The sequence below is a fragment of the Pelmatolapia mariae genome, linkage group LG13 (assembly GCF_036321145.2).
Source record: "Pelmatolapia mariae isolate MD_Pm_ZW linkage group LG13, Pm_UMD_F_2, whole genome shotgun sequence".
Classification (NCBI taxonomy): domain Eukaryota; kingdom Metazoa; phylum Chordata; class Actinopteri; order Cichliformes; family Cichlidae; genus Pelmatolapia; species Pelmatolapia mariae.
Genome location: NC_086238.1, coordinates 7247142 through 7274064, shown reverse-complemented (window position 1 = coordinate 7274064; position 26923 = coordinate 7247142). Strand labels below are relative to the sequence as shown.

At 43.0% G+C, this 26923-nt stretch overlaps 1 protein-coding gene across 3 annotated transcripts in view; it reads left to right on the top strand.

The window, feature by feature from the left end:
- ctbp2a (C-terminal binding protein 2a) overlaps positions 1-26923 on the top strand; it is a 72206-nt gene that overhangs the window by 32479 nt on the left and 12804 nt on the right. Inside the window, exons 1-2 of one of the 3 annotated variants that reach the window (XM_063490924.1) lie at positions 1186-3923; positions 26498-26652. In XM_063490924.1, coding sequence (XP_063346994.1) covers positions 1604-3923; positions 26498-26652 — 2475 coding nt within the window. In that variant the 5' untranslated portion in view covers positions 1186-1603. Of the gene's footprint in view, positions 1-1185; positions 3924-26497; positions 26653-26923 lie in introns of those variants that run through there. The other 2 variants (XM_063490926.1, XM_063490927.1) reach the window with 2 other exon arrangements.

Genomic DNA, 26923 nt, shown 5'->3' with positions numbered 1-26923 from the left:
ACGCAATGAAAATCACCTTTTTTAATTGAAATGATAAATGTATCCTGTTAATTACAACTTAATGAATGTCTCTTGGATGATGCATAGCACAGTTTGTTTTCTTTTCATACTCCTCCTTGTTTGAACAAATTGAAATGAGATTGTGTTTTGGTGCTCTTGCTCAGCGAAGGTTGTAGGTGCATTGGGATTAACTGCTGTTACAAAAAGATCCCTCCCTCCCCCTTCACACACATATGTGCACACACTCGATTCCCCCTCCCCGGTGTTTTAGTTTTCTCTGCAAAGAGGCAAATCCAGATTACAGAGCCTCCCTAAGTGAAGGAGATCAGAGGAGATTTGTGAAAGAGGGGGAAGGTGCTGTATTTTACTGACAGTAAGATGCATATAGATAGAACTGTAATATAAATGGCCAGATTAAATTATACTGAGGGTCTGTACAAAGTGACGCATTTCACTCATTCATTTTGAGGCCAGATGTTGCGTGTGGATTTCATCATGCATTCTGCAATCACTGTGCATTGTAATTTTCATTGTCCTGCATTTTACGTACAGACAGCAGGTCTGACTGATCCCAAATCAAAGAGAGTGAGGCACTGTCAGTAAGCACCACAGAGCCATCAAGGACATTTCAGAGAGAGTTGGGCAGCAGTTGCGTGGTGGCTCTGCTGCAAGCATGGGGCCTGGAGGATTAGTGTCCAATCAGAGTGGATTTGATGTTTACTGACAGCACATGGGACTTAGCTGGGAGAACTGTATTTCATTTGTTTTCAATGAAGCTGTACGTCTTGCCTGGCCTCCCCTCCCCTCGCCATCACTCGGCCAAACTACGTTCTGAGACCTGTTGACGGCAGCGCATCAGCAGCAGCTTCAGGTAGGTGTCTCTGAAAGAGCGGGTAAGGATTTGGGAATAGAATCAAAATCACTGGCATTACCATGATCACGATACTCATCACCATCACCAAATACGCTCGTATCTGGTTCACATGACGTCACAGTTGGATGTGGAATTAAACAGGCTTTATTTAGGTGTAATCCCTCATAGCAATCGGCAGAGCGAGTAAAATGTCCCGGAGAAGGGACAGATAAACCCTATTGGATTAGTACAAGCCCCTGCCCATCCCAACCTATAACCCAACCTATCCACTTCTTTCCCCCCCCGTTTTTTTTTTTTTTTTTTTGGATGAATGTTCGCTGGCTAACTCAAGCATGCACCCTGTTTCCATGTCTTCTACCTCTGCAGTGTTTGTGTGGTTTGGTGTGATGTGGATATGTTTGTGTGTGGTGTCCTCTTTCCTCATGCGCAACAAGCCAGCATGACCAGAGATTAATTATTCAAGGACTGCCAGCAAAGGGGGAAGTCACCTGATAGCACGGACTTACAATATTACAAACAGATATCAGGTGAAACGCTAGACTTTGCTTCATCTTCATCCTTTCTCACTCCGTTCTATTTTTTTGTTGCTGCTGTACATGAAGACCTGAAAGAGAACTTTCTCTCTCACACACACACTGCCTGCTGGGAGCTCTTTATTTTTTATATTTCTGTGGGGTTTTTTTTTTCTTTCCTCTGTTAACAGATTTTCAGCTTTTTTCTTTTTCGCCAATGCTTGTCCCTAACAAAGTGAGCCTCGGACGCTCCCACAGTTGGGACACGTTAGGGGGGAATGAGGGTCAGTGGGAAAGAGCTGACAGCGTGTACGAACAGCAGGCAAGAGTAACAGGCCGGCGGAGCTCTTTGTCATACGGAGAGGGAGGAGGGTGGTATGAGCCACCACCTGGGGTGCGTCTTCCTGACCTCGATTTGAAACGCGACCCGTATTCCTACCAAGATTCCCTTTACGGACAGGTTTACGCTGAGAGACACGACCCACGGGGGCTTAGGAAGGGCTCTGTGCCGGATCTAAACCACTACGACCGAGTGCCCATGGCTCATCGAGGATCCATTCCACACCAGGACTACTACTCCCATGACCCAGCCATGACTCCTCGGCCACCGGAGGCCTTTTACCGATCCGAGCATCAGCCTCCGCTGCCTCACCCGCATCCGCTCAGCAGGTCGGGCTCACATTTAGGAATGACACCTGGGGCTCGTACTGCGTGGGATCAAGGTCAGGCAGTGAGGGCAGGACCTCAAGGGCCCTCATCACCTTTACCTCCTCCCCCTCCTCCAAGCACTCATGAATTGAATAGGGCATATAGGGAACCTGGTGCTATAACTTCTGCTAAGATACCCCCTCGAGACCCCCCTCCTGCTCACTATGGAATGGAGCAGCCGTCTCCTCGGTATGCCAGTGAGCCTCCGCCTCTGACAGGTCAGTCCGTTTATACTGATGCTAATGGCCGCCCTCTGGATCCGCAGCAGCAGGCTGCCACCTGTCTAGTGGTAGATCCAGCCAGTCAAAGCATGATTATGAGGCAAGAGACAGCCTCACCGTTAACCATCCAGCAACAGCATCAATTACAGCATCAGCAACAAATACAGCAGCAACAGTTACAACAGCAGCAACAAATACAACAGCAACAGTTACAACAGCATCAACAAATACAACAGCAGCAGTTCCAACAGCAACAACTTCAGCAGCAGCAGTTACAGCAGCAACAACTACAACAGCAACAAATACAACAACAGCAACTCCAACAGCAACAATTACAGCAACAGCAACTTCAGCAACAGCATCTTCAGCAAGAACAGTTGCAGCAACACCATCTGCAACAGCAACAACCTCAACCTCTGCCACCTCCGCCTACCATGCCGGTCACTGACCCTAACCTTTCTATGGCTGCACCACTTCCTGCTCCACCTACTCCAGTCCAAACTGCAGCAATTGCCCCTGCTGCACCTCCACCTCTGCAAGCGGTTCCAACTCCAGCCCCTCCTCCCCCAGCTACTCCACTCCCTGCCCCTCTTCCCGCTCCTCCACCAACCGCCCCACAGACACCTTTGCCTGTGGACCCCAAGAAGTCGGTCGATCCAGAGTTTCTTTCTCTGTTGCGAAACGAGGGCCTCTCAGAGAGCACCATCTCCTCACTTATCCAGCAGGGGTTTGACTCCACTAGCATGCTGGCTGTCATGGAGGAGAACGATGTCCGCACAGTTGCCCCAAACCTCGGTCAGGCTCGTGTGCTGTCTCGCCTGGTCCACCATTACAAGCGCCCAATAGAAGCTACACCAGCCCCCTCCCAACCTCAAACGCCCATGCGAGGTCGCTCTAATAGCTTTAGCCATCGCGCAGACATCTATCAACCACACCACCACCATCATCATCCACCACATACCCCACAACCTTTAGCAGTAGATCCCCAACTAATGCCCCCACCAACACCTGGGGCCATGCAAACTATCTCTCCACGGATGGGAGAAGTAATCGGTAGAAGGCCCAGCAGTGCTCCCTCACAGCAGTTACTGGAAGCCTCTGGAGGATACCCGGGCCAACCCCCTCGTTCACCAGGGCCATACGCTGGAGCCCTCATGCCTGTCCAGTCAAGACCCATGTCAGCCTACTCTTCTGGGATGCCAGGGGTGCCTATGCCGGGTATGCAGATAATGCCTCACCAGATGACTGGGTCAATGCCTGCCATTGCGGGGTCTATTCACTCGATGCCAGCTATGCCACAGCAGATGCCTGTATCCATGCCTGCTTTACCACAGCCACCGCAACAGGTACCAAAAGCATACTCTACCAACTACACAGTGCCCATAGAGCTGATGAAGAGGGACAGGAACTTAGTGCCATTGTCACCCATGCACAGCCCTCACCCTAGTCCTCAGCTGATCCGAAAGGGTGGGGGACCAGGATCAGACAATGCTCTCGTTCCCGTGGGAGCACCCGTTCAAGGCCAAGGTGCCCTGGCTGCTAATCAGAAGCTAAGTCGACGCACGGGTCCACCAGTCATCGTGTCGACTATGGCATCTCCAGATACAAGTAAATCCTATTTTTTTCTCCTTTTAGATTTATCTGGTATTTGTCTGTTTTCATGATAGATGTGCTCTTGGCTGTTTCACATGTTTTCAATAGATAAGGCTGTTTACTTGTGACAGAGCTCTTCATTTTGTGTGTGATTTATGTAAGATACCAGTTCCCATTCCTCTCATTGCTTTCAGGAGCGGCACAAAGCAGTGCTGCTGCTTTGTTAGAAATCATATCAACTTATAAATATTACTTTGACATTTCTAAGAGCCATTCAGCAGTTGTTTCTTTAAAAAAATAAATAAAAGGAAAAGACACTGTAAATCTATTTTCATCCTTCGTCGTGATGAATCATGTGTAAGTGAATACCAGATAAGCCTTTTTGTACTTTGCTTTATACCAGCATTCAGACTAGGGGTATGTGAAATCTATTTAGCTCAGCATGGATACTGGTATGCCATGCATGATTCTTGACCTTAAAAAAATCCAAACACAGTGTGAATGTTAATGGAAGACTTTTTGAATCGTTTTATCTTTCTGGTCTGTGCTGTCATTTGTTTCCTGTCCTGTCTTGGCACTAATTACATCAACAGTAGATAAATGATGTGTCTTTTCTTGCTGCCCTTGTCTATTTTTTATAAAGCTGCTGTCCAGATTTTGAATTATTACCATAAAAGGATAACTTTTTGCTTTAAGCATTCTTGTAATCTACCCCACGTCCTAAGCCGATACTTACATCTCACTTTCTCGTCTGCTTATCTCTGCGAGAGCCTGATTTGTCAGAATTCCTGTTACTTTCTCTGAAGACCTTTTGTTATTTCAATAATCTCATGCAGTTCCTTTGTCAGAATGAGATATCGCCCATTAAATACAACACGAATGGCATTGACGAGGCGCAATATAGAGGATTTGGGAGGAACAGCTGTCAGCAGCCTTTCTGATATGTTTTAAAATTTAACAACTGTGCACGGTCTTCATGTTACAGTCTGTCAGTCACCGCATTCATGTGTGAACAGTTCACATTAGGATTTCTTTGACTAGAGAAGTCAGATGTTGTGTGCAATTACTGTGTGGGAACAGGAGGTAGCTTGTGTGTGCATCTGTGTGCAGTATGTGGGATTGAGTTTGCCACCGACTCCTTCTGCAGATATGCTTTTTTAAAATAATTTAGCTCTTATCTGCTGTATCAAATGGTAACTATTTGGCGCAAAAGCAAAATCAACAGGCCATTTAAGAAAAAAAAAAGAATTTGTTCTGCCACAACTGTATAGGATTCAAGATGTTGCATAATGGTGATTGCAGCATTAGTTGTGTAGCTCTCAGCTGGGGTGTCATTGTAACTGCAGCTGTTTTTGATCACATCCTCTTTTTCTGTGCCTTGCACCATCTCCCCATGGCCCCCGAGCCCTTGTTGCAGTAAACACGGATATCTTCCCTCATTGTGATAATAAGGATGCATCACGGTAGCCTCGAAAAGCTTTATAGCCACTCGGAACCACACAGCATTCCTTCAGGCCCTTCTGCCTGCCAAGGTGTACCGCCAACCTGCGTGGAATAGCAATTAGCCTTACCTTGTTCCTCATGAACAGATCTGCTAAATAATTTTATTTCTGAGACTCCTCTTTGTTTTAGTGTTTATTTAATGTGGGTTGTGTCCCAAATTCACTTTTCAATTCCAGATTAAATAAAATGCATTCAGTCAATTCATCCTCATTGTGTAGTCGGTCAGATTTATTTGGATATCAGATTAAAGCTTTAATTCAGCACAAGAGTGGCTACCTAAATTATATTTAAATCCCATGGCCTGATAGAAGTAGATTTTATAGGCTGGGCAATAAAGGCCGATTTCTCCATCAGCACCAGCTCACCCGAGGCTGACTAGCAGCATCACTGGTCAGATAAAATCGAATTACACTGTTGATGGCCGATGTGTGATTGTGTCATTCTCTCTTTGCAGGTTCTGATGAGTACAGGGAGTGAGGCTTAATCCTTCCTTTGCTGCAGTAATCCATAGATAGTCTCATTTTGCTCAGACCAGGCTTCTGGCTTTCCGTGGGACCTTCTGTACATAGATAGTGGATTGAAATAGACTTAAAATGTACAGGACAGGCTGGATACACATTATTAAACGGAGACAGCTTTGTTGTCCTCTTGTGTGTGTGTGTGTGTTTTGTTCCTTTGTTTTCTTTTGTTTTTAAGCCCAAAAGAGCAGACATTAAAAGAACCCCACTGCTTGATAGTCAAAATATGCTTTGGAAACAGATTTCTTCATGTCTGCGTCATACACATATATCACATTGTTAGTACACACACAGTCAGCAGAGTAGACCTCATTTGCATGTGGCTGACATTTGTTGCTTTGGTAATTTCATCTGTTAATGGACACGTCCGCAAAAGCTGCTCTGAAAGCATGTTCCTAAATTGTACGTTGCTAGGCAACATGGGTTTTGGTGGTAATCGTAGGCAGATTTGCTTTTGGTTAAAGGGTCGCTCCATTGTCATAAAACACTGCAAATTTACTCCATCCGTTTTTTCCTTATACAAAAAGGCAGGCTGAGCTAATGCATTTAGAAAAAAAAATGCAAAAAAATCATTTTTGGGATGGCTAAGTAGTTATTTGGAGGTTTTGGTTACTTTTTTCCAAAAAAGATAACATAATTCAGACTTAGCAATATAGTATGATTTAGCCTGTCAGGTAAAGTGTTGTAATGTTGTTTTGTCAGGTAACACTATTAGTTTTAATAGCAGCGTTAACTCCAGTATCAAAGGGAACTGTCTTAGGTAGCTATTGCCTGCGTGGCAGATGAGGTGTTTCTGGTTTTTCCAACCAGGAGAATTCGTAAAGGTAGACTCAGGACACACTATGGAGATGATGTATCACAAGTGGCTCGATATCACCCCTGAAGAACCGAAAATGGTTGCTGGGGAGATGGAGGTCTGTCCCTACAACCTGAATCTGGATAAGTAATAGAAAATGGATAGATGGCAGCAATAATGCTTCTCTTTCATTTTTCTTTGAATAAGTTATGAGTTTGTAAATTGGATATTCTGAATACCTCAAATAATTCATTAGCAATATGTTGCATCCAGAAGCAGAAAGAATTTCCCTTTGAATTAATAGCCCATGTGTAAATGCAGATGGCATGGCCCCACCAACCTCACTATATGATCCTTTATGGAATACCCTAGAGCAGGGCTAACTAGGACACCCCCACCCCCAAACTGGCATAAACACAATATAAGCTACTCTAGGACTCTACCTTCTTTACTTCCACCCCTGCTGAGGGCGTTGACCCCTCTTCATGGACTTTGGCCAGGTGACTCAGTGCCAGTTCACGTCAGCTTTGCTTTGCTCTGCTATGCATGACTGACACACTAGCCGCAATTTTCTTGCTTGCTTAGGCCTGGCACGATGGTGGGGGAGGGTTGTGGCATGTTCGCTCTGGAGATAGCAGATTATGTATTAACGGGGTCCAGGTCAAAGCTACAGACAGTTGTTAAACTGACTGAGGGATTAAGTAAAAGAGAGAGAGAGAGCGATGGAGAGAAAGTGACATAGTTCTGCTTCCGATAGATGATGAGTTCAAGCTGCACAGTGGGGTGGGGAAACGGGGTGTTGACAGCTGTCAGTCAACCTTAAACTCTCCATAGAGATGAGGTTAGCTGTCAATCTTTCATCTAGCTTTTGAAGGTCACATATTGGCCTAAATCTGGGTGGCAGTCAAAGGTTGTTTTGTTTGTTTGGTTGTTTTTTTCTGGCTAGCCACCGTGTTCCTTGCTCACAATTTTTTTTACCCACCAAATAAATGCCATCCATCCATACATCCATAGTGGAGAGGTTGCCAGTCTAGCATAGGACTGTAAAAAGTGCTTAAGAAAAACTATAAAGCAGTTTTTAAAAAAGGATTAAACAATTCAGTTTAATTCACTTGTGTTTATATGGCGACAAATCACAACAACAGTCACCTTAAGGCACATTATGTTTTAAGGTAAAGACCGTACAAAAATCAGATGACCCCCAATGAGCAAGCACTTGGCGACAGTGGGAAGGAAAAACTCCCTTTTAACAGGAAGAAACGTACAACAGAATGAGGCTCAGAGGGGACAGCCATCTGTATACATGAACCACATTATTATTATTATTATGGTAGGCTAAATCATTCACTACTTTAAACCAGCCACTTTATTAGGTAAACCTCCAGTTTCTTTAAGACAGCCAATCAGTCAGTCACATTGCAGCAACTGAATGCAGTCAAGATGACCTGCTGAAGTTCAATCCATGCATCAGAGTGAGGAAGGAAGTTGATTTAAGGGACTTTGAATGCAGCATTGTTGGTTGTTAGTGCCAGACAGGCTGCGCTGAGTATTTCAGAAACTGCTGATCTACTGGGATTTTTTCCCCCAGAACCATCTCTAGGGTTTACAGAAAATGGTCAGAAAAGCCAGTGAGCATCAGTTCGCTGGGAGAAAATGCCTTATTGAAGGTGACATTACTTCAATCTCATAGAAGGGCGACAGTAACTCAAATAACCACTCGTTACAACCAAGATATGTAGAAAAGCATGTCTGAACACAGCACATCAAACCTTGAAGCTAAGGAGTACAGAAGCACTAAACCACACCGAGTACCACTCCTGTCAACTAAGAACAGGAAATGAGGCTACAGTTCATATTGGCTCATGAAAGTTTGACAATAGAGGAAAAATGATGCCTTATCCGATGAGTCTTGATTGTTCCTGCAACATTCAGACGGTAAAGTTAGAATTTGGCTTAAACAAAATGAAAGCAAGGTTCCATCCTGCCTTGTATCAGGAGTTCAGGCTGTTGCTGGTGATGCAATGGTGTGAGAGATACTGTAAATTGATAGGCTTCTTTGCATACAAAATAAGTAGAGGCATCACCTGTGATCCCCAATTGTTTTGTTAAGAAGAATCAAATTACTGATTGTAGGACAGTTTGGGATGAATTCAGTTGCTATGCTGTTGGATCTTGTCTTATTGGATCTTATCTCTTATTTATACCCCTTACTGGACCCTACGCCACAGCAGCCAAGACTACCGGGAGTGTGCAATGTTATTAAAAACTGAAGTGCTTGGCAAAAATGCATTGGATTGCACAGCTGTTCCCAGTTAAGTTCTTTGTGAGTGTATGTAAGATGTGTTTATGAGAGATTGTGTAAATGGACATTTGCAGATGGTATTGGTGACATCTGTTAAGGCACGGTGCTCAGTCTCTCAGTCTCTCTCTCCCCTCCAGATGTTCCCGTTATCAGGCACTGACTCTGTTGGGATTACATCTATACGAATATTGAGTAGTCATTTTCCGTTCATGTTTTCCCCTCTTTTTGTCTTAAATTAACATTAAATTGTTTCCAGTGTTTCTTTGTCGTTCCCTCTTGTCTCATATTTGCCTCTTGGTCTTTTTTAGGGAAAAGAGAAAGAGGTAATGGGAGAAATATGTTTCAAACGTAATAGCTCAGCACATTCATTCTTGACTGTGGTTGTGGGTTGTAGAGCCTAGCTGCAAGAAAATGTGGGAAATGAGTAATCTGAAGATGTGAGGTGACTGAACCCAAGCAAAGACAGAAGAACAGATTGAGGAAGAAAGACCAAAGATTGCAGTTCAGCGCAGAGAAGGCTGCTATAGATTAGATTAGAAATGGTTGAGGAATACAAATGGGTAGATTATTTTAAACTCTGTTGTGCCATCACGAAGCAAGCGAGTGAGGGAGTGGAGGGTGAGGGCACTGCCAATCCATGCGGAGCTCTGTTCCCAGATACAAAGAAGCTGATGTCATACTTGTAAATAATGTGGAAAATGGAGATTGAAATGATAATGTGACTTTTTTCCCCTGTGGCCTGGGGATTCAAGCTATGCAACAATTTGCTCTAAAACATGTCATCAGCAAAATGTGAATTCAAACATCTAAAGATAAAAAGTGAAAACTTTTATACACAAGAAACTAAAACCAGTAAATGATAAATGACGACCACTTTATTATCAAACTAATATTCAGATTTTCTGTTTATTGACTGATGGCTCGACTGACTTATTTCAAGAACAGTTTTATTAATCTTCCCCTGGATTTGTATAAGTGTTATTTAACATGTCATAAAAGCTTCTGAGAGTGGATAACACTTGCCGGGTGTCTGTTAATTTACGAATGTTGCAGTGCTGGTACCATTTAAAAAAAGGGGGCCTTTAAAGAGAAAGTCTGACCTTTCTGGCTAAATTGCTCTGTTATTTCAGAGAGATACGGAGTGATTAACAGCAAAGAGAAGACAGGCAGTCGAGGTCAAATCCTCAAACAGTTGTAGCTCAAAGGTAGAAGAAAAAAGAAAGCAATAAATTGAGAAGCTGAAAGCTTATGTTTATTTTCCTCATCAAAAAAAGACCTTCTCCCCTCTCACTTCCTTCCCTTCGTTTTCTTTCCTACCACCTCCTGTCTAATTTCTTCTTCTGTTTTTTCTCTCTTTTCTTTTCCTCAGTGACCAGAGAGTCACTCTGAATTATTCATTTTGAGAAAATGAAATCTTCATGTGTGTTGAGGCGCACAACGAATAAGCTGACCGTGAATATGCGCAAAACTTGACACTCTGCTCGGCAGTGTTTTACCAAAAGCGAACGGGGTGGATATGTTTAGAGGTGCAGATGAATCTCATTTGCACCCAAGGAAAATATTGTACAATTCTCAGTAGGTATGTCAGTTAAGGATCACGGGAGGTTGGCTGTAAATAGGATTTGTGTTTCACAGTGTTTTTGGTCTCGCGCGGGGGGTGGAGGATTTGAGTTTGTGCGTGTCTGTGTTTTCATGCATATGAACAGCCGTTATTGGATTTTCCAATCCTAAATTTCTATTATGTTTTTAAAAATTATTTAAAAGAGAGATTACTGATAAATGAGTCAGCGGCTTACATCGAAATCAGATATGTGATTCCTGTCTGCACTCTATTTGTCCAAATTTGCAGCCGGGATGAGGGCTGAAAAAAGTGAAGCCTTCCCCCCATTTATCGTGATCACAAACACACACACACACACACACACATAGACGCACTCGGTCTCTCACATCTTCTTAACATCTCATCCTCTTTCTAGCGAAGCCAGTTGGCTCAAGTCACCGAGAAAGAGAAAGGTGGATGAAGAGATGATGGCGAGTCAGAGAGCTGGAGGGATGCGCAGAAGGAGAGTGGATGGGAGAACAAGAATTTATGTGGTGAAATTGCCTCTCTTAAAAAAAGGAAAAAAGAAATTCAGCATCTGTTGTCCACCTGCAGCTGTGCCATGTCTTTTTCTCCCTTTTCTCTTCTTACTCGTCTCCCCGGAATGCCGTTTGTGCTTCAGTCATTTGGCAGCAGCACGACATGCAGATCACAGGAGGCAGATGGGATGGCGAATTTTAGAGGTCAAATTATACAGTAGGCCCTTCTTAGTCAGGCACTCTCTTTTCATGAATGAGACTTTTTTACTCCAGGCCTGGTTTGCGGGCTCTGGTTACATGTTGTAACCAAACCTCCTCAATGAAGTCCTTTAAACTCACCACACTTCGGTTGGGCTTACACTAAACACATGACAATGTGAGCGCCAGAGCTACTATACACGTAGTATGCTTTGTTCTTTATTTAATCAGAAGTGTTCAGTGTTTGCTAACTTTTGCTTTTTTTTAACTTTGCAATATAGTGACAGTCCAAAAAGTATGCTGCGTTCCCATTGTTTGATTAAAAGATTGTCAAGGTTGTTTCTTTGGCTTCTTTCTTTGATTAACTAAAAGAAATAATCAGTTTACTGTTTCAACAAATTCACACAGTTCATTCATGTCATCCACTCTCATCTTTCATGCTGAGCCACACTGTGTGCTTTACATTGATGGCAGCATGCGTCCTTGGTTTATTGACTAAAACTAGCTTCTTTTTTTTAACCCTGCTCCAATATTTAAAGATTAAAAAAAAGTAAGAATTTATTCACTTCAAGACATTTACCAAAAACGTATATGGAGAACATTTTCACAGCTGAACAATATAAATGTTTTTTTTAAATAGGATTATAATAAATAAAACATTGTAAGTCCACCATCAACTCCAAGAAATATTTTGTTTATCGTTGCTTATCTTAGATGTTTGGCCTTCAGTGTGCAGAATGATGCAAAGTTTGACATTCGTTTTGGGCAGCTGGAGGCGGTCGGCTCTGGAGCCGTAGCAGGTCGTCCACCAATCAGAAGGTCATCGTTTTGACCTCCCGGCTTCTCCGGTACAGGTTTCAAAATGTTCTACTGCAAGATGCTGAAACCACCTAAAAAATAAATCTGCCCCGATGTATGTGTGTGTCAGTGGGCGATTGTGGGTTGGAATGTAAAATACTTTGAGTGGTTGATAAGAAAAGAAAAAGGGCAGTAGAAATCCTGTAAATTCACCATTTTTACAACAAGCTAGTTGGGATCTTACAACAAAACACTCTTGTTGCATATTTGGAGATCATAAATATATGAGCAGCCTGAATAGATATTATTATGTCAGGTCCTTAAACCTGTCTCAGGAGCTTCTTTAAACTTGAATTTAGAAACCTAAAGGTTAAATCTACCTTAACCTATGAAACAGGGGTGTCAGTCTCATTTTACATCATGGGCCACACACGGCCCAATTGGGTGTTTAGTGGACTGGATCAGTGAAAGTAGCCAGTGTAAAGAAGTTTAACTAGACATCTAATCATTGACATGTCTTAAGAAAGAGAAGTGTAATTTCAAATATAAATCCTTGCTTTTCCTTTATAGAAATGGCTCTTTGGGGTTAAACCTCAAGAAATAAATGTGAAAAATACTGAAAATGAACTCATTAGGAGAACTTTGTCCCATGAGTATAAAACATAGAACTCTAAGTTCTTTAATGGCTGATACATGTATTTATTTTACTGCAAAAAACAAAACCCAACTTTTTGTAAATAATGAAACACATGGACTTGTCTGTTATTTGATGCATTACTAACAATAAAAACATCTCAGTTTCTGTCAGTTTATCTGCCACTTACTTACCTTGATGATTTTGTGATTTAGAAGGCTTTAAAACTGACAGAAATACAGTAAAAAGTCCAAATCTTCTTCTTTAAAACCAACCAGTAGGCTGAATTAGACTCTTTGCCTGGCTCAGTTCTGGCCTCTAGACTGTATGTTTGACTGTATGACACCCCAGCTATAAAGCATAAATGCACATCATTCATATCTTTAATTATCTGTACTACTTTTGAACAATTTAGAAAAAAGAAAGAATTCTATAAATCTAAATTTCTAGCTATTATCTCAACTTTAGAAATTGAAAAAAAAACAACTTGAAATTAGTTTTTAAGTCAAAATTTTAAGATAATAACCTGAAATTTTTGACTCATGTATGGCAAAAAATAATATTTTGTATCAGAAATGAGCTGACATCTTAATAACTGGATTTCGGGCTCTGAAAAGCAGTGTTGTGGTACAAATAATGACCCAGAAACTTGTTAAACAGACTTGTTAACCTTTACTATCAGAGTCCTCGGTATTTAGCCATCCTCTCAGACTGGTGTCGTAGTAAACATCCTAATCTGTTACTCTTCAAATCCCGGGATCAGTTAGACTCCAGGAAGGATTACCGTAACTTTAAAACTTTAATTGTAGGGATCTGCTGTACTTGCATTTGGAGGAGCTCTAAAGAGCTCAGTAGCAGGTGAGTGTGTGTGTGTGTGTGTGTGAGAGAGAGAGAGAGAAAGAGAGAGAGAGAGAGTCTAGAAACTTTTAGATATTGGGAATTAATTTTGCAACTGCTGGATTTTCTATTAAATAAGAAATGTGCATGCGTATGATAGCACGTCCATGTGAAGGCTCCGACCACGTTTTGTCCTTGTATGCAACCAAAATCTACATCTTACATCTTTGTGCAAGCTTGCAACTGAAAAACATCCTGGTGTTTAAGCCTTGAAATTTCATCCAAGGGGTTATAAAGTGAAAAACATATCTACTCGTGTCCATTTCAAACAGTGAGAAGAGAGGGTGGTGGAAGAAAAAAATGCAGCTGAGATTGTGAAGATGAGTTTGTGAACAAGGGGGAATGAAACTGAGAAAGGGTTGGGCGGAGGGCTGGTTGGTGGTGGTGGTGGTGGGGGAGAGCTGGCACTCTTAAAGGACCATGAAGGCCAGATCACAAATAATAAAACAGAAAGGGAGGGAGGGAGGAAAGGCTGAAAGGAGGGAGGGGAGGAAAAAAAGAGCGAAAGGAAAATATGTTGAGCGGAGGGGAAGGTCGGAGAGAATGAAAGAGGGAGTCGTACGTGTGCCAGGAGCGCTGCACCTCTCCCCGTGACTGGTGCTCTTCAAGGATTTTTTTTCTCCCCTCTCCTTCGTCTCTTTTATTTCCCCCCTCTTTCATTTTGCAATTCTTCTGCATAGCCGTGACACCGGATTGTTTTCTCTTTTTTCTCTCTCTCTCTCTCTTTTTTTTTCACATTTTTCTCCCCCCACGCCTTCCTCTCTCTCTCTCTTACTCTCTCTCTCTGGCTCTCTCTCCGTCTTTCTGTGACTTGCAACAAAAGGCTGACGGAGTGAGCCTGACGTCTGAATGAATAGCCCAAACCTGCTGTGAAGGGAGAGCAGAGGAAGACGGAGCAGGGAAGAGGAGGCTGAGGAGGAAAGATACGACTGATCTGGCTGAAGAGGCGGAAAGAGGAGAGCGCTAGAGAAGTGCTGATTGCTGGCTGAAGACAAATAGAGATCCCGATTTTTTTTCCCCTCCTCCTCTCTGGAGATTAAAGGAGTTGAAAGCAGTGCCTTAACTGCACGGGTGGGGGGAGTGACGATCGTAGTTCTCGCTCTCCTGTCCTCCCCCTCACCCACTGCCCTCCTGTGCCACCATACGTTTTGGTTGGGGGTTTTTTTTCCTCCCCTTAAGGGTACAAGTCTTCTGAGAAATTGAAATGGAACTTCTGGGGGTGAGGTGACGAAGGAGGACAGATTTGGAAACAAGCAGAGGGGAGAGCAAGAGAAGACAGCATAGGAAGACAGAGAGGGAGGAGGGAGGCTGGAGTAGGAGGCAGAGAGGAGAGGAGAGGATAACCCCAGGGCATACTGTGTGAGAATACACCAACGCCCACTTCTTCTTCTTCTTTTTCTTTTTTTTTTTTCTGCCCCTCATCAGTACGTTTCCTCTGCCATGTGCAGCACCTGATTTGAAGAATGTGGAGACATTTCCCAGGCAAGGAGCATGTTTCACATTGTCTTATGCATATGTGTGCGTGCGTACACTCATCAAGGATAATAATAAAAAGCTGTGGAGTGTGTGTGTGTGTGTTGTGTGGGTGACTGTGAGGGGTGTGGGTGTGTGGATTGGGAGTGGGGGGAGGCTGGATTTGGCTTTAAGGCTAATGAGCCTCTTATGTTTTTGCAATGAAGTGTGTCATGAAAACAGTGTGTGTGCGTGCACGAGGGCAAGCACCCATGTGAGTGTGTTCAGTGCTTCCTTGGTTTGAAACCACAGAGCTCTCTGCACAGCAGCGAGAGGACGGCGAGATTGGATGAGTTGTCATTTCTGGGGTCAAAGTTCACAGGAGAATGTGCGTGTGATTAGCTGCGCGTAAAGGTTAATGGTCTGCTGTGCGATTGTGGCCTGTAACACATTTTTTTGTATTGCAAAGTCTAATAATTTATTTCTACTTGAGAATATAGGCGCAATCAGTGCTAGCATGGAAATTGCATTTTTAGAATAAACTTGATCTGTAACTGTTTATGATTTTAATAACTGGTTGCAGTTATTGCAAAAAAGGGTATTTTGTTTTATTTGTTTACTGTAAACAAAACCAGAGCTGCATCTTTTCACAGTAGTAAATGAAACCTTTAGTTTTCACTGGGATCCTGCAAAAATCAAACAAGTTGCATTTATGATGCTGCAAGGACATACCTGATTGATTTTGTATCTGTGCTTTTTGTGAATGATAGCAAAGCTGAGATGTTATATCCACTGCCCCCACCCCTGTGTGTGTGTGTGTGTGTGTGTGTGTGCGCGCGCTCCTGACCTGGATGCGCTCTTTTCGATGTGTGCACGTGAAGTAAAGCCGGAGTGCACTGTCTGCTGTTTATCAGCTCTGACAGCTGCTTTTGTCTCCAAACGCCGATTGTTTGTAGTCCACGCTAGCGGCGCACAAAGGGCAGCATTTAAAGAGGATGGATGCCCGTCTTCATTCTCACTTTGCATTGTGGTCAGTTTTTACCACAGATGCCACCTGTGATATGCGAGCGTACGCTTCTCTCTCTCTCTCTCTCTCTCTCTCTCTCTCTCTCTCTCTCACACACACACACATACACACACTCATTTCGTCCTGTTCTTCTATCCCTGTCACTCCCTCACCCATCTGGCAGAGCATTTTTGGTGGTGATAACTTTGGAGGTGGGGGGGTGGGAGTGGGGAGGGGTGCAGGCAGGCAGAGGGGAGGACAAACAATGTCTTTGTGTGTCCACATAGTGGAACAAGAGACAGGCTAGGGTGGCGGCAGCGTAGCTGGTCCGGTGGGGGCCTTGAGAAGGCAAGTCTGCCAAAGAAAAGATTACACACACCCCCTCTTTTTCTACAGATGCCAAGGGATCGTAAACACACTCAAGAAAGCAGACACTCCCAAGAACACAGGCGCCGGGTTCTTGTTAACATGTATGCACAGTTGCAGACTGTGACATTGGTGGTTTAAATTTTGAGTAGCATGCGAACGGACGTGCACGAAAGCGATGAAAAAAGAAGTAGAGTAGACGGGGGCTGTCGCATTCAGAGGTGCAAATGCCCTTCAGTATTTTATTTAACAAGATCTGTGACACCCGCGATAAACGCTGGTCATTAATGGCTATCATCTGTGGGTGTGTGCGAAATTAAGTGCGGCCAAACTCTGTGTTGATGTGTGTGCGTGTGCACAGGACTGAGCTGTGTTTGTATTCCCAATGTCTCCCTGGAAGAAAAATGCCGCAGAGAAACATGATTGTGCCACTTCTGCTCTACAGACCTCATTCACTGGGTTGCCAGGTATGGGTGGCATGCGAAGGGTTAAGATTTGATATCCCCTAATCAAGCTTTTCCTGTCTACCTGCTGCACTTGCCACAGCTTGCCCCCTCCTCCACCTCCTCCTCCCCTTCCTCTCACTCTTGGACTATCCCATCACTGAGGCCCCCCAGCTTTGGAGTTGCTAGGTAACCAGAACCAGCTGTTGGTCCTAAGCCCATTGAGCCCATTTTGGTCCTGCATGAACTGCAGAATAGTTTTCTCTGAAAGCTCGCTGTGAACTCAGCGACCGCCACTGTGTCCCTGACATCATCGTGCCATGGAAAATCTTCCTCACTTCCTTTTGTTTTTGCAGTTTTATTGTTCCGTTGATACGGGGGCCAGTGTTTGAGCGTCCGTGGCATGTGTCACACCGGCTCGATTAATTTAGCAGCATCTCACCACCTTTCACTTAAGGAAATGAGAAATGGAGCAAGTGAGGGCAAGAGGAAAGTGAAAAGAATGAGAAGCTGGGGTGGCAAGGGTTTAATAAAAGCAGTCACCTGTAATTGAGAGTCGGTTAAAATGACGTCAGGATATAAAAGAGTCTCTAAAGTGTTTCACTCCTCTGTTAGTGAGGATGCTAAGCTGTCTCAGAAAGCCATTATGAGAGATTTGAGATGGCAGACTACACAGTGAAATTATTCACGAAATCACAATAGTGCAGGTAAGTTAATACGTCTCTGCAGTCCCAAAGTGGACCATTTGCACTTCAAAGTGTGTGACAACCTAAAAAAACACACAAACGCACAAAAACAAGCCTCAAGTAAATCTGGAGGGTGGGGGTGGGGAGAGAGTGGATTAACTTCCAAATAAATTGGTCTTTGTAAACCAACCAAGTCATGTTGGAAACCAGAGCTCAAAATCTGTGAGAAAATAGAGCCAGAGGAGAAAAAGATAACTGATGTAGTGTGATGTTATTAAAAACCAATTTAAAGAACAGTTTCCAAATCCAGGGGGAGAGACACAGGTTTGAGCGAAGGTTTATTTTCTTTCATTGATTGTTTGCGCTCTATTTAGGAAATGATTCTTCTCCCTCCGAAAACTGTGACTCACAGCGTCTGGCAGTGTCTGAGCTGCTTTTCCAAGATCAGTCCTTCCAAACGAGAGAATTAGACACCAGATCGTATTCACTAAGGAGAGATATTTCTACGAGTCCTGCTTCTTCTTTTTTTTTACTTCTATTTCTGTTGTCACAATCCAAAAAGGCTTTTTAGTTTGGAACATCTGTAATCCATTTGTGGTTGAGAGTTCGCGCTTGCCAGCTCTGCCAAAAGTTTTCATACTTCCTGACAAATCATCCAGTTTGTGATTAGCGTTGGCTTAGGATGATATCAACTTTAGGCCATTCAAGCATCCCTCGAGGGATGTAGCAACACATGACCTCCACTGGATAAGCCTATCTGCTGTCACACTGAACATGGTTTAGATTTAGTTAGTCAAGCTGTTGGCTTTGTTTCTTTATTACTTGCTGGCTTATACACAATGCTGGCTGTTGTGCTTTGATAAATACTTGTGCACAATAACAGGAAATTGGCACAAGCAATTAGCATTTTTATCCCTAAGACTACCAGCCAAAATATCTTGCAGCCTAATGTAAACCGTCTTCATTCGTGTTGTTTCTGCTGCTTGCAGAAGTTTATGTAACAGCAAGTAGGACTTGAATAATGGCCGTGGTCCGTAGTGAATTTTTACCCTGCTAAAGAAGGAGTCTGGTATTGGGTGGGACTCTGTTTGGACACGGAGAGAGTTCTGGCTTTGCTTTTGTGTTTCCTTGAGTCCAGGTTCTGGGTTTGGCTGCTGGGTGGAACAGCTGGCAAGCTGCTGATAAACACCCCAGGCTGACGTTGACCCCACCGGGGAGGCAAAGAGAGGCACATAAACAGATACTCTAATATATACGGAGAGAAAAGCAACCAGATGCAATCAGGTTTTCTACAAGAGACCAACAAATAGAGATGAATTATTGGGATAAGACTCACTTATGTGCTCTCCTGTGGGCTTTTTACCATCTGAATAAACAGCGGAGCTTGTCATGTGTTTGTTTTCCTGTGGAATAATTATTTTATGACCTCCACAAGCCGGCTTTGTTTTCTCATCAGCGCAAAATAACTAATGCATGATCCTAACACAACCCAAAATTGTCATCTTGTAATTATTAGGGGAAAAAAGTGTGCCTGATTCTCTTAAGCTAATCATCTAAAATCAGCAAACAGAAGGTACTTTTCTGCTTGCATTTATAAAGATGACTGTTATTACAGCCGCGTGCAGCTACAAGCTGATTAATTCCCAGTTATATTCCACAAGGACCAATAATGACACTGTGGTAATCAACGTGTGGTTTACAGAAGCCTGTAGTAATGAGACGTACAATAAAGCAACAATACTTCCAAAACTGATGATGAACTTACGACATGAAGACCTTAATGGCTTACAATGCAAACAAGGTGTTTTGACCATCTTTCTGGCTGGTTACCTCAATTTTTAGTGATAGTGTACCCGGTTTGCAACCCCTCAAAGTCAGTTGCCATCTTCAAAGCAACTTCCGTTTGTGATTCAGTGGAGTCAAGTTGACATGTAATCTGTTTATATATTGACAATTACTTGTAATAAGTTGACAAAAATCGCAAATATGTTGCCGTCTGTTGCAAACCTGTTGCCATCTACAGTAATTCACATTGACGGAAATTCCCATGAACTGCTTATATTCAAACTCCAGCCAGAACGCCATGGATCTGAAACAGAAATTCCACAAATGATGATGTAGTTTTACTGCACGATGGTGCCCAAGACAATCTGCAATCTTGCGTATACATAGCAATGTAACCAAAAAATAGTTGCAGCTGCAAATGAGTTGTGTTCATTTGTGCAGACAAGCATTCACTTCGACACTGTAGTCTCTTGACTAAAATTCTTTTAGTCTTAGTCGAGTAAATCTCATAAGATTATAGTAGACTAAATCTAAAGTTGACTGAGTTGACTAAAATATAAAGCGTAACATTTTTTTGTGTTTTTGCAGTTAGAGTTGCTCCACACTGTTTACACTTGCTCCACTAGTGTTTTATTTTCTTAGACATCATATGCGAAATGTGTCCATATGTCGATTCTCGTCTTCCTCCCAATTCTTCCTGCAGAAAGAGATCACCTCTGACTGGATCACTTCTAAAACTCATCCTGCCTTTCCACACAACTAAAATAGTTATTTTTGGATTTCGTCTCTCCATAATATTTTCATCTTATTTTTATTTGTTGATGATTTGAGGTCGTTGATGAAAAATATGACGAAAATGATTGGTCACCAATTTTGACACTGGTGCAAACTGAGTCAGCACGTTGGTAATCTGTCTGCGCTTAAAATTTTCAAACTTTCGCCAGTCTGTCTGAGAGTTGTTGATGTAGAGACAGGCTAGCTCTCTAGAGTCATCTTGCAATCAAAAGTGGTTGCTTATCAGTTGGTCACTGCAAGTAGTTGTAATCTGTCTGTGAAATGGAAAAAATTCACTCCAATCACTTGGCAACCACCAATTTTTCCTAGTCCCAAGGAGGTTGTTGTTCTACCTTTATTCTAGTGTGGCTGAGCCATAAAGTGAACCAGATGTTCTTTGTTAGGAACTGAATGATCGAGAGGAACGATTAAGAACAATTAGCTATGAACAAAATTTTTCATTTAAATAAAGGAGCACAAACAAACATGATAAAGGAAAAGTGTGTCTTAGCACCACTGCTAGGTGAGCTTTTCCTCCTCATACTGTTATTGCAGTTAAAAATTGTCGCAGTTACTTTAACCGGTTGATTCTTCTATACTTTTCCTGACAAGAAGAAAATTAAGTCTAAAATTTGCAAATGTGAGGCTAAAGTTGTAAGAATTATTGATGTTATACATCAATATCTGTCCTGGCTGTTCTTATTGTGTTAACTGTCTCTTAATTGTAGTACACGAAACGTACAGTTGCTCACTGACACGCTGTCATTTTTTCTGTAGCTTAGCGTCTGAAGGAAGATTCAGTCTTTCTGTTCAGCACCAGTGAGCTCCTTCAAATCACTGGTCAGGGATACGAGTCATTAAGACTCACATTAACAGCTTTGTTAAGTGTTAATTATCCGCAGATTCATCATGTGTTAACCGCGGTGCCACGTTCTGCCTTATTAGGCCGGAGAAAGACGATTAACCACCAGGAAATAATTAATCAACAGCTTTTTGACCTACTTCCTGTAAGTGACTGATTTTTCCCGCCAGCTGCAACTTGTTTATCTGTGTACAAAGTATGAGCAACTGATTTTCTCCTTTTATCTCCGGGTGTGTGTTTGCATTTTTCTCGCGTGTGTATATGCACAAGTCGAGTATGTTTCCTTGTGTGTGACTGCTGGATGATAGCAGTATTTTGCAGTCGGATAATGAACTCCGCAGGAGTGTGATGAGGAAAGGCGCAGGGAAAGCTGTGGAGCCACAGGTGTGTTTGGCGAGCTGGAGTCCTCTCTCTGGACCTACCTCGCTAACACACATCAAACACACCTACACATACAAAATGAGTCCATCCGGTGAGAATAATAAAAGCTTTCATCTTGTACTCTGAAGAAACACAGTGAAGCCACTTTTTTCAGATTATACCTTCTGAGGACTTTGTATCAAGTACTGCTTTTAGCAGGAATTCTTAATAGGGGTGTAAAACATAATATATATTAAATACTTGCAAGACTTTTCAAAGATATATTCATTTTTAGTGTACTGAGAATTTTAAGTGAGTGCACAAGCCTCTCAATGTGTGTAACATTTGTGTGTCCTTTTATTATGAGTGAAAATTGTGAATGCTTTGCTTCAAAGGCTAACAAAAGACACTTTTTCACATTTTCTATGCTCCTCAGTTATGACAGCAAAGCTAGATGGAGGGGCCATCAGGAATTAACTAGTGACTCATCTGCTAAGAGCATGTGATATTTATTCAGTTTAGAGTACCTACTGTCAGTTCACGACAGGTAAGGTAAACTAGAGAACTCTAAAAGTCAGATGATCCCCTGTTAGCAAGCATTTGGTGACACTGGGGAGGAAGAACGCCTTTTGAAGAGGAAGGGACCTCCAGTAGAACCACTCCCAGGGAGGGACTGCCATCGTGCTTGACCAATGAGGAGTCAGGGGACGAGAAGAGCAGAAAAGAGAGACAAAACAGTCTATCGCAGCCTTTGCTAAAACAGTTCCCCAATTTCCTCAGTCACAAAACCCTGCAGACCAGATGGCATCTATCTGGGAATGTCTGGTCGCTAGGGAAAAATACATGTATTCCCTGAACTGGTTGGCAGAGTGGTTGCTGCTGGTAATCGCTGTGTAAAATCAGTCATGAAGACGGAGCTGCACCAAAAATCTCCTTGTGATGGCTTTGGTAGGTGTCTTCTATGCAAACAACCGCTGCAGTCTGCTGGTGAACAAATCGATTACAAAGAGGTTTTCAGCGAAGCACTGTTTACTCCTTTGCAACCAATTTCACCTAGTGACAGCAAACAACTGCCAACTAGTTGGTGAATACACATTTTTCCTTAGTAAATGGTGCTTACCAGGGGGACAGTCGCTGACTGGTGTCAAGGCATACTTGTCTGTAGTTTTAGCAGTTGATTTCACCTGCAGCAAGTTGGGGAATACTCACTTTTCCCTGGCGACCAGTGGTTGCCAGGCAGTCACCAACTGGTCTCTAGCCCTGGGCGACTGGTGCCTGACTTTTTGCTTTTGAAATTTTACTATCTACCTTTACAGCCCAGCAGGACTATGGTTAAATCACTAGACACTTCCACCACTTTCACAGACTGTAGATCCACCGCAAGGGAAGCAGAATGCAGGTGAAGTAAAATAAAAACCCTGGCTATAGAAAGACGACATAAGTGTCTTTGCTGGAAACTAATAATTATCATTTGCTCTTGATACTAATTAGTTAGAGTTTTCTAATTATTTTTTTTGACTGCATTTACAGTTTTCTAAAGTTGTATACACATCAGCAAAACATATTATTGGTGATTGCACACATTTCAAGTGACACAGTTTTAATCTGAAGATAGATCTTCGCTTGTATTCACAAATCAGATACAGACATACAGACTGAGATAGTCATAACTGTCCGCACACATTTGCAAATAATATTGCTTCAATAATATCCCCAAAGCGCTGCACAGTAATAATATTGGTAATGGCTGTCATATAATAGAATATAATAAAAACTGTCTCTTTATCTCCAAAGTATTTTATGAAACTGAGTTATAAAGTGGCTCATATATCTGTTGTAAAACTCATAAATTCAGCAAAACATAAAACATAGAACCAAAGCAAATAACATAAAAAAAATCACCAGCAAAACAATGGCAGTAATAACTAACAGAGTATCACTTCATCTAAACAAGTCTATAAAAGTGAATTTCAAGCAGCTATTAACAGATTATAATCAATCTGCTAGTTTGAGCTCGCTAACAGAGCCACGGGGGAGGCCTGTGTGCTGTGCTTTCATAGAGTTAGAGCTCACAAGAAACAGATTTTGAAAAGCGTTATTAAAATCAAAGCAACAGAGGCCTCAATGGAGAAAACTTTTCCCATAATGCAACTCTGCAGCCTCTTTCATTAAACCCTGCCACCCTGCGAACTCCGCTTCTTTTATACCCCGCTACTTGACTTTGTGACTCATGCCTTCTGTTAATAATGTCACACACTTTCGTTTCCCTCCGGGGTTGCAGAAGATTTCATACAATTGTGAGGTGAAAGATTGGCGTACTGCTCCTTTAAATGCCCATCCGGAGCTTTAAAAGTAATCAGTCTTGTCTTCAAATCCATCCAACAAATAGGCAATCCACTTGAGCTGTTAAATTTTAAAGATATGATGATAGAGAGTCTCAAGTTTTTCCTGACTGCAGTTTTACTCCCTGGCCCCGTATTTTGACATTTCACTGAGTATAACAGAGCGATAGAACCAGAGAAGCGTATTAGATTAAATAACCCCATAAAAATACATGCGCGTGTTTGTATGTCAGCTAATATCACAGCCAGAGCTGGGATGGTGACGACAATCTGCAAAGCTCCTTTTTAAATTAACCCAGAGTTTCCATTTCTCGATGTTGGATGTAGAACAACAGGCTGTTATTCATTTTTTTGTGTAGCTTTATGTGTACAGACTGCGTGCACATTTGCTTGGCAAGCAAAAGGTTGCAAGTTCGATTCCAGCCAGAGTCACAAATCCCTTCGGGGTTGCGTCAGGAAAGGTATCCAGTGTAAAACTCTGCCAAACCAAGCATGTTGAGCTACATGCTATGTTGTTGCGAGCAGTTGAAAGTAGCTCATGTGTGCAGTCATTGAATTCCCCATGAGTTACTCCTCCTGTTGCATGTGTGCATGTGCACTGCATCCCTTGACAACATGTGGTCTGAAAAGTGAAGCCGCTGTAGAAATGTCTAACGGCCAGCTGGGGGCGACTTAATATGAGTGTATAAAAGTTTGCGAGCAACTGATGCTAATGTTCACTTCATTTATCACCTCATTAAACACTTTCCTGGTGAGTTTATGGTCTCAATCTCTGGTTTCACATCTTATTATTCACAATATTTTTTGTAATTATCTTCCCAGTTGGAGTCAAATAGATGATTAAACAGTTTATGCTTCAGATCTGTCCCTTCAAAAATCCAAGATGGCAGCAGCCAAAACACACAGCTCCATCCATCCATCTGTCGGTCCATTTTCTGCCACTCATCCGGGCCTGGGTCTTGGGGGCAGGACACTAAGCACCAGCCCACCCTCTACCCAGCTGCTTCCTCCAGCTCTTCCCTTGAGATGCTGAGGCCTTTTCAAACCGACTAAGAGACATAATGTCTACCAAGTGTGCGACTTCTGCTCCAGAGTCTTCTTCTAGTGGGAACTGCCTGAAATCTCTCACGCAGGAGATGTTCAGGAGGCAGCCCTATCCAATGCCTGAACCACTGCAGCTGGTTCCCTTTGGGTGAGGATCTTGGTCTACTCCTCCTTATCAGTCTCCACCCTCTGGAGGAACCTCATTTGCTGCTGCTTGTATCCGCAGCCTTATTCTTCTGGTAACCAGTCATAGATGAAAGTGGGAACACTCAACTCGACAGATAAATATTGGACTCTTGGTTTTTCTTGAAATTCTTGAGATTAAGAATCTCTTTTGTAAGAGCAGCCTGGCCCGACAACGGCGGCAATAAACAAGTATGTTTGGTTTTATTTCTGCAAGAGAAACCAGAGCTGCCAGAGAAAAGAGCCCTGCCTGCTTTTGAAACTAGGACCCTCTTGCTGTGAGCCAACAGTGCTAACCAATGAGCCACGATGCTGCCAAGCTGCCATGTATTCCAAAAAACAAGAGAAATGCGATATCATTGATAGAGAGCTTCCCCCAACTCTTTGCACCTGCAGGAAGTGTTAACCCCCCCCAAGAAATGCACAGAAATGCCCAGACTATTTAAACTTTTGCAGAAGTGTTTGGGTTTGTGTCAAACATAGTAATGAGCTGACTGAGAAAATTTATTTCCAGCTCCTTAAAAGAAAAGAAAATACAGTTTCAGAAGGCTGTCTTCTGTCCAGAATAAAAAAAAACAAAAAACAAGCCTGCTGGCGCAGAAATACTGCTGCATGCACGTCTTCCTTTTTCTTTTTTTTTGCTTTACATTACTCTCTTCTGATATGCCTGCAGTGCATATGTTAACATGGTGTAGTTGTGGAGGTCACAAACACTGTCCTTGCTATGGAGCAGTTAGAGAGACAGACATAGCGCGAGCAGGCTTGGACGTCCTCACCACCAGCGCAGATGCCACTAAATAAAATATTTCATAATCCTGCCCAAATCCTCTAATCACCATGACAACAGGCAGCAGGGAGCCAGAGAGTGGTGGTGGTGTGTGGACCCCCCTCCTCCTTCTTTCTTTTCCCTCCTTTTCCCTCTTTTAACCAGACTTTGGCTCCACGGTGTCAGATTGTTTTTCTTAATAGAAGCTGCACTGTTTTATGATCACCCAAAGAAGAGATCATCACATTGATTTTCAGGAAAGTGTTTAAAGTAGAACACTCACTTTTTTTACCCTAACAGGCCACTGTATAGTGTCTCAGTGACCAGCTGCAAACTCCTGGAGAGGAGCATCAAGTTTAAATTGAATTACTGCAGATAAAGTGCTGTCAGAGTCCAGAAGGTACAGATATTCACACAGTGAAGGCCTGCTGGGTTCTGTATGGTGATAGGATAATGGAGGTGATGACCTCACGGGGTGAAAGGACCTGTTGCCTGGAAACAGTGTGGATAACAGCAAGAGACCAGGGGGGTAGTCATATCGCTGGTGTGTGGGTGCGAGTGTGTGATATCGACCAGTGTTGCCAGGTAAGGGAGATGATGACAGTGGTTTAAAGTCAAGTTTAAGTGTATCGATCTCACTCACGTGTGTGTGCCACTGATATCACACACACACCGGTCCAGCACTTCCCACTGCGACATGGATTTCCCTGCGTTTTCCTGCTTCTTCCTTCGCTCATTTGACGGTGTGTGCCAAACATAAATAATTAACTCCTTCTCCTCTCTGTCTCCCTGCAGGTATTCGGCCCCAGATTATGAATGGGCCTATGCACCCGCGCCCTCTGGTGGCGCTGCTGGATGGGCGCGACTGCACTGTGGAGATGCCCATCCTCAAAGATCTGGCCACCGTGGCTTTCTGTGACGCTCAGTCCACGCAGGAGATACATGAAAAGGTACACCATCAGATTTCAGAGGGGATTTAAGTGACTTTGAACGGGGCATAGTTGTTAGTGCCAGTCTGACTATTTCAGAAACTGGTTATCTGCTGGGATTTTTCCACACGGCGAGCTCTAGGGTTAACAGAAAATGCTCTGATACAAAAACTATCCAGTGAACTGCAGTTCTTTGGGCGAAGCCTTGTTGATTCCAGATGTTAGAGGAGAATGGCCTCGAAGCAGCAGAAGACCACACCGTGTGCCACTCCTGCAAGCTAAGAACAGGAAC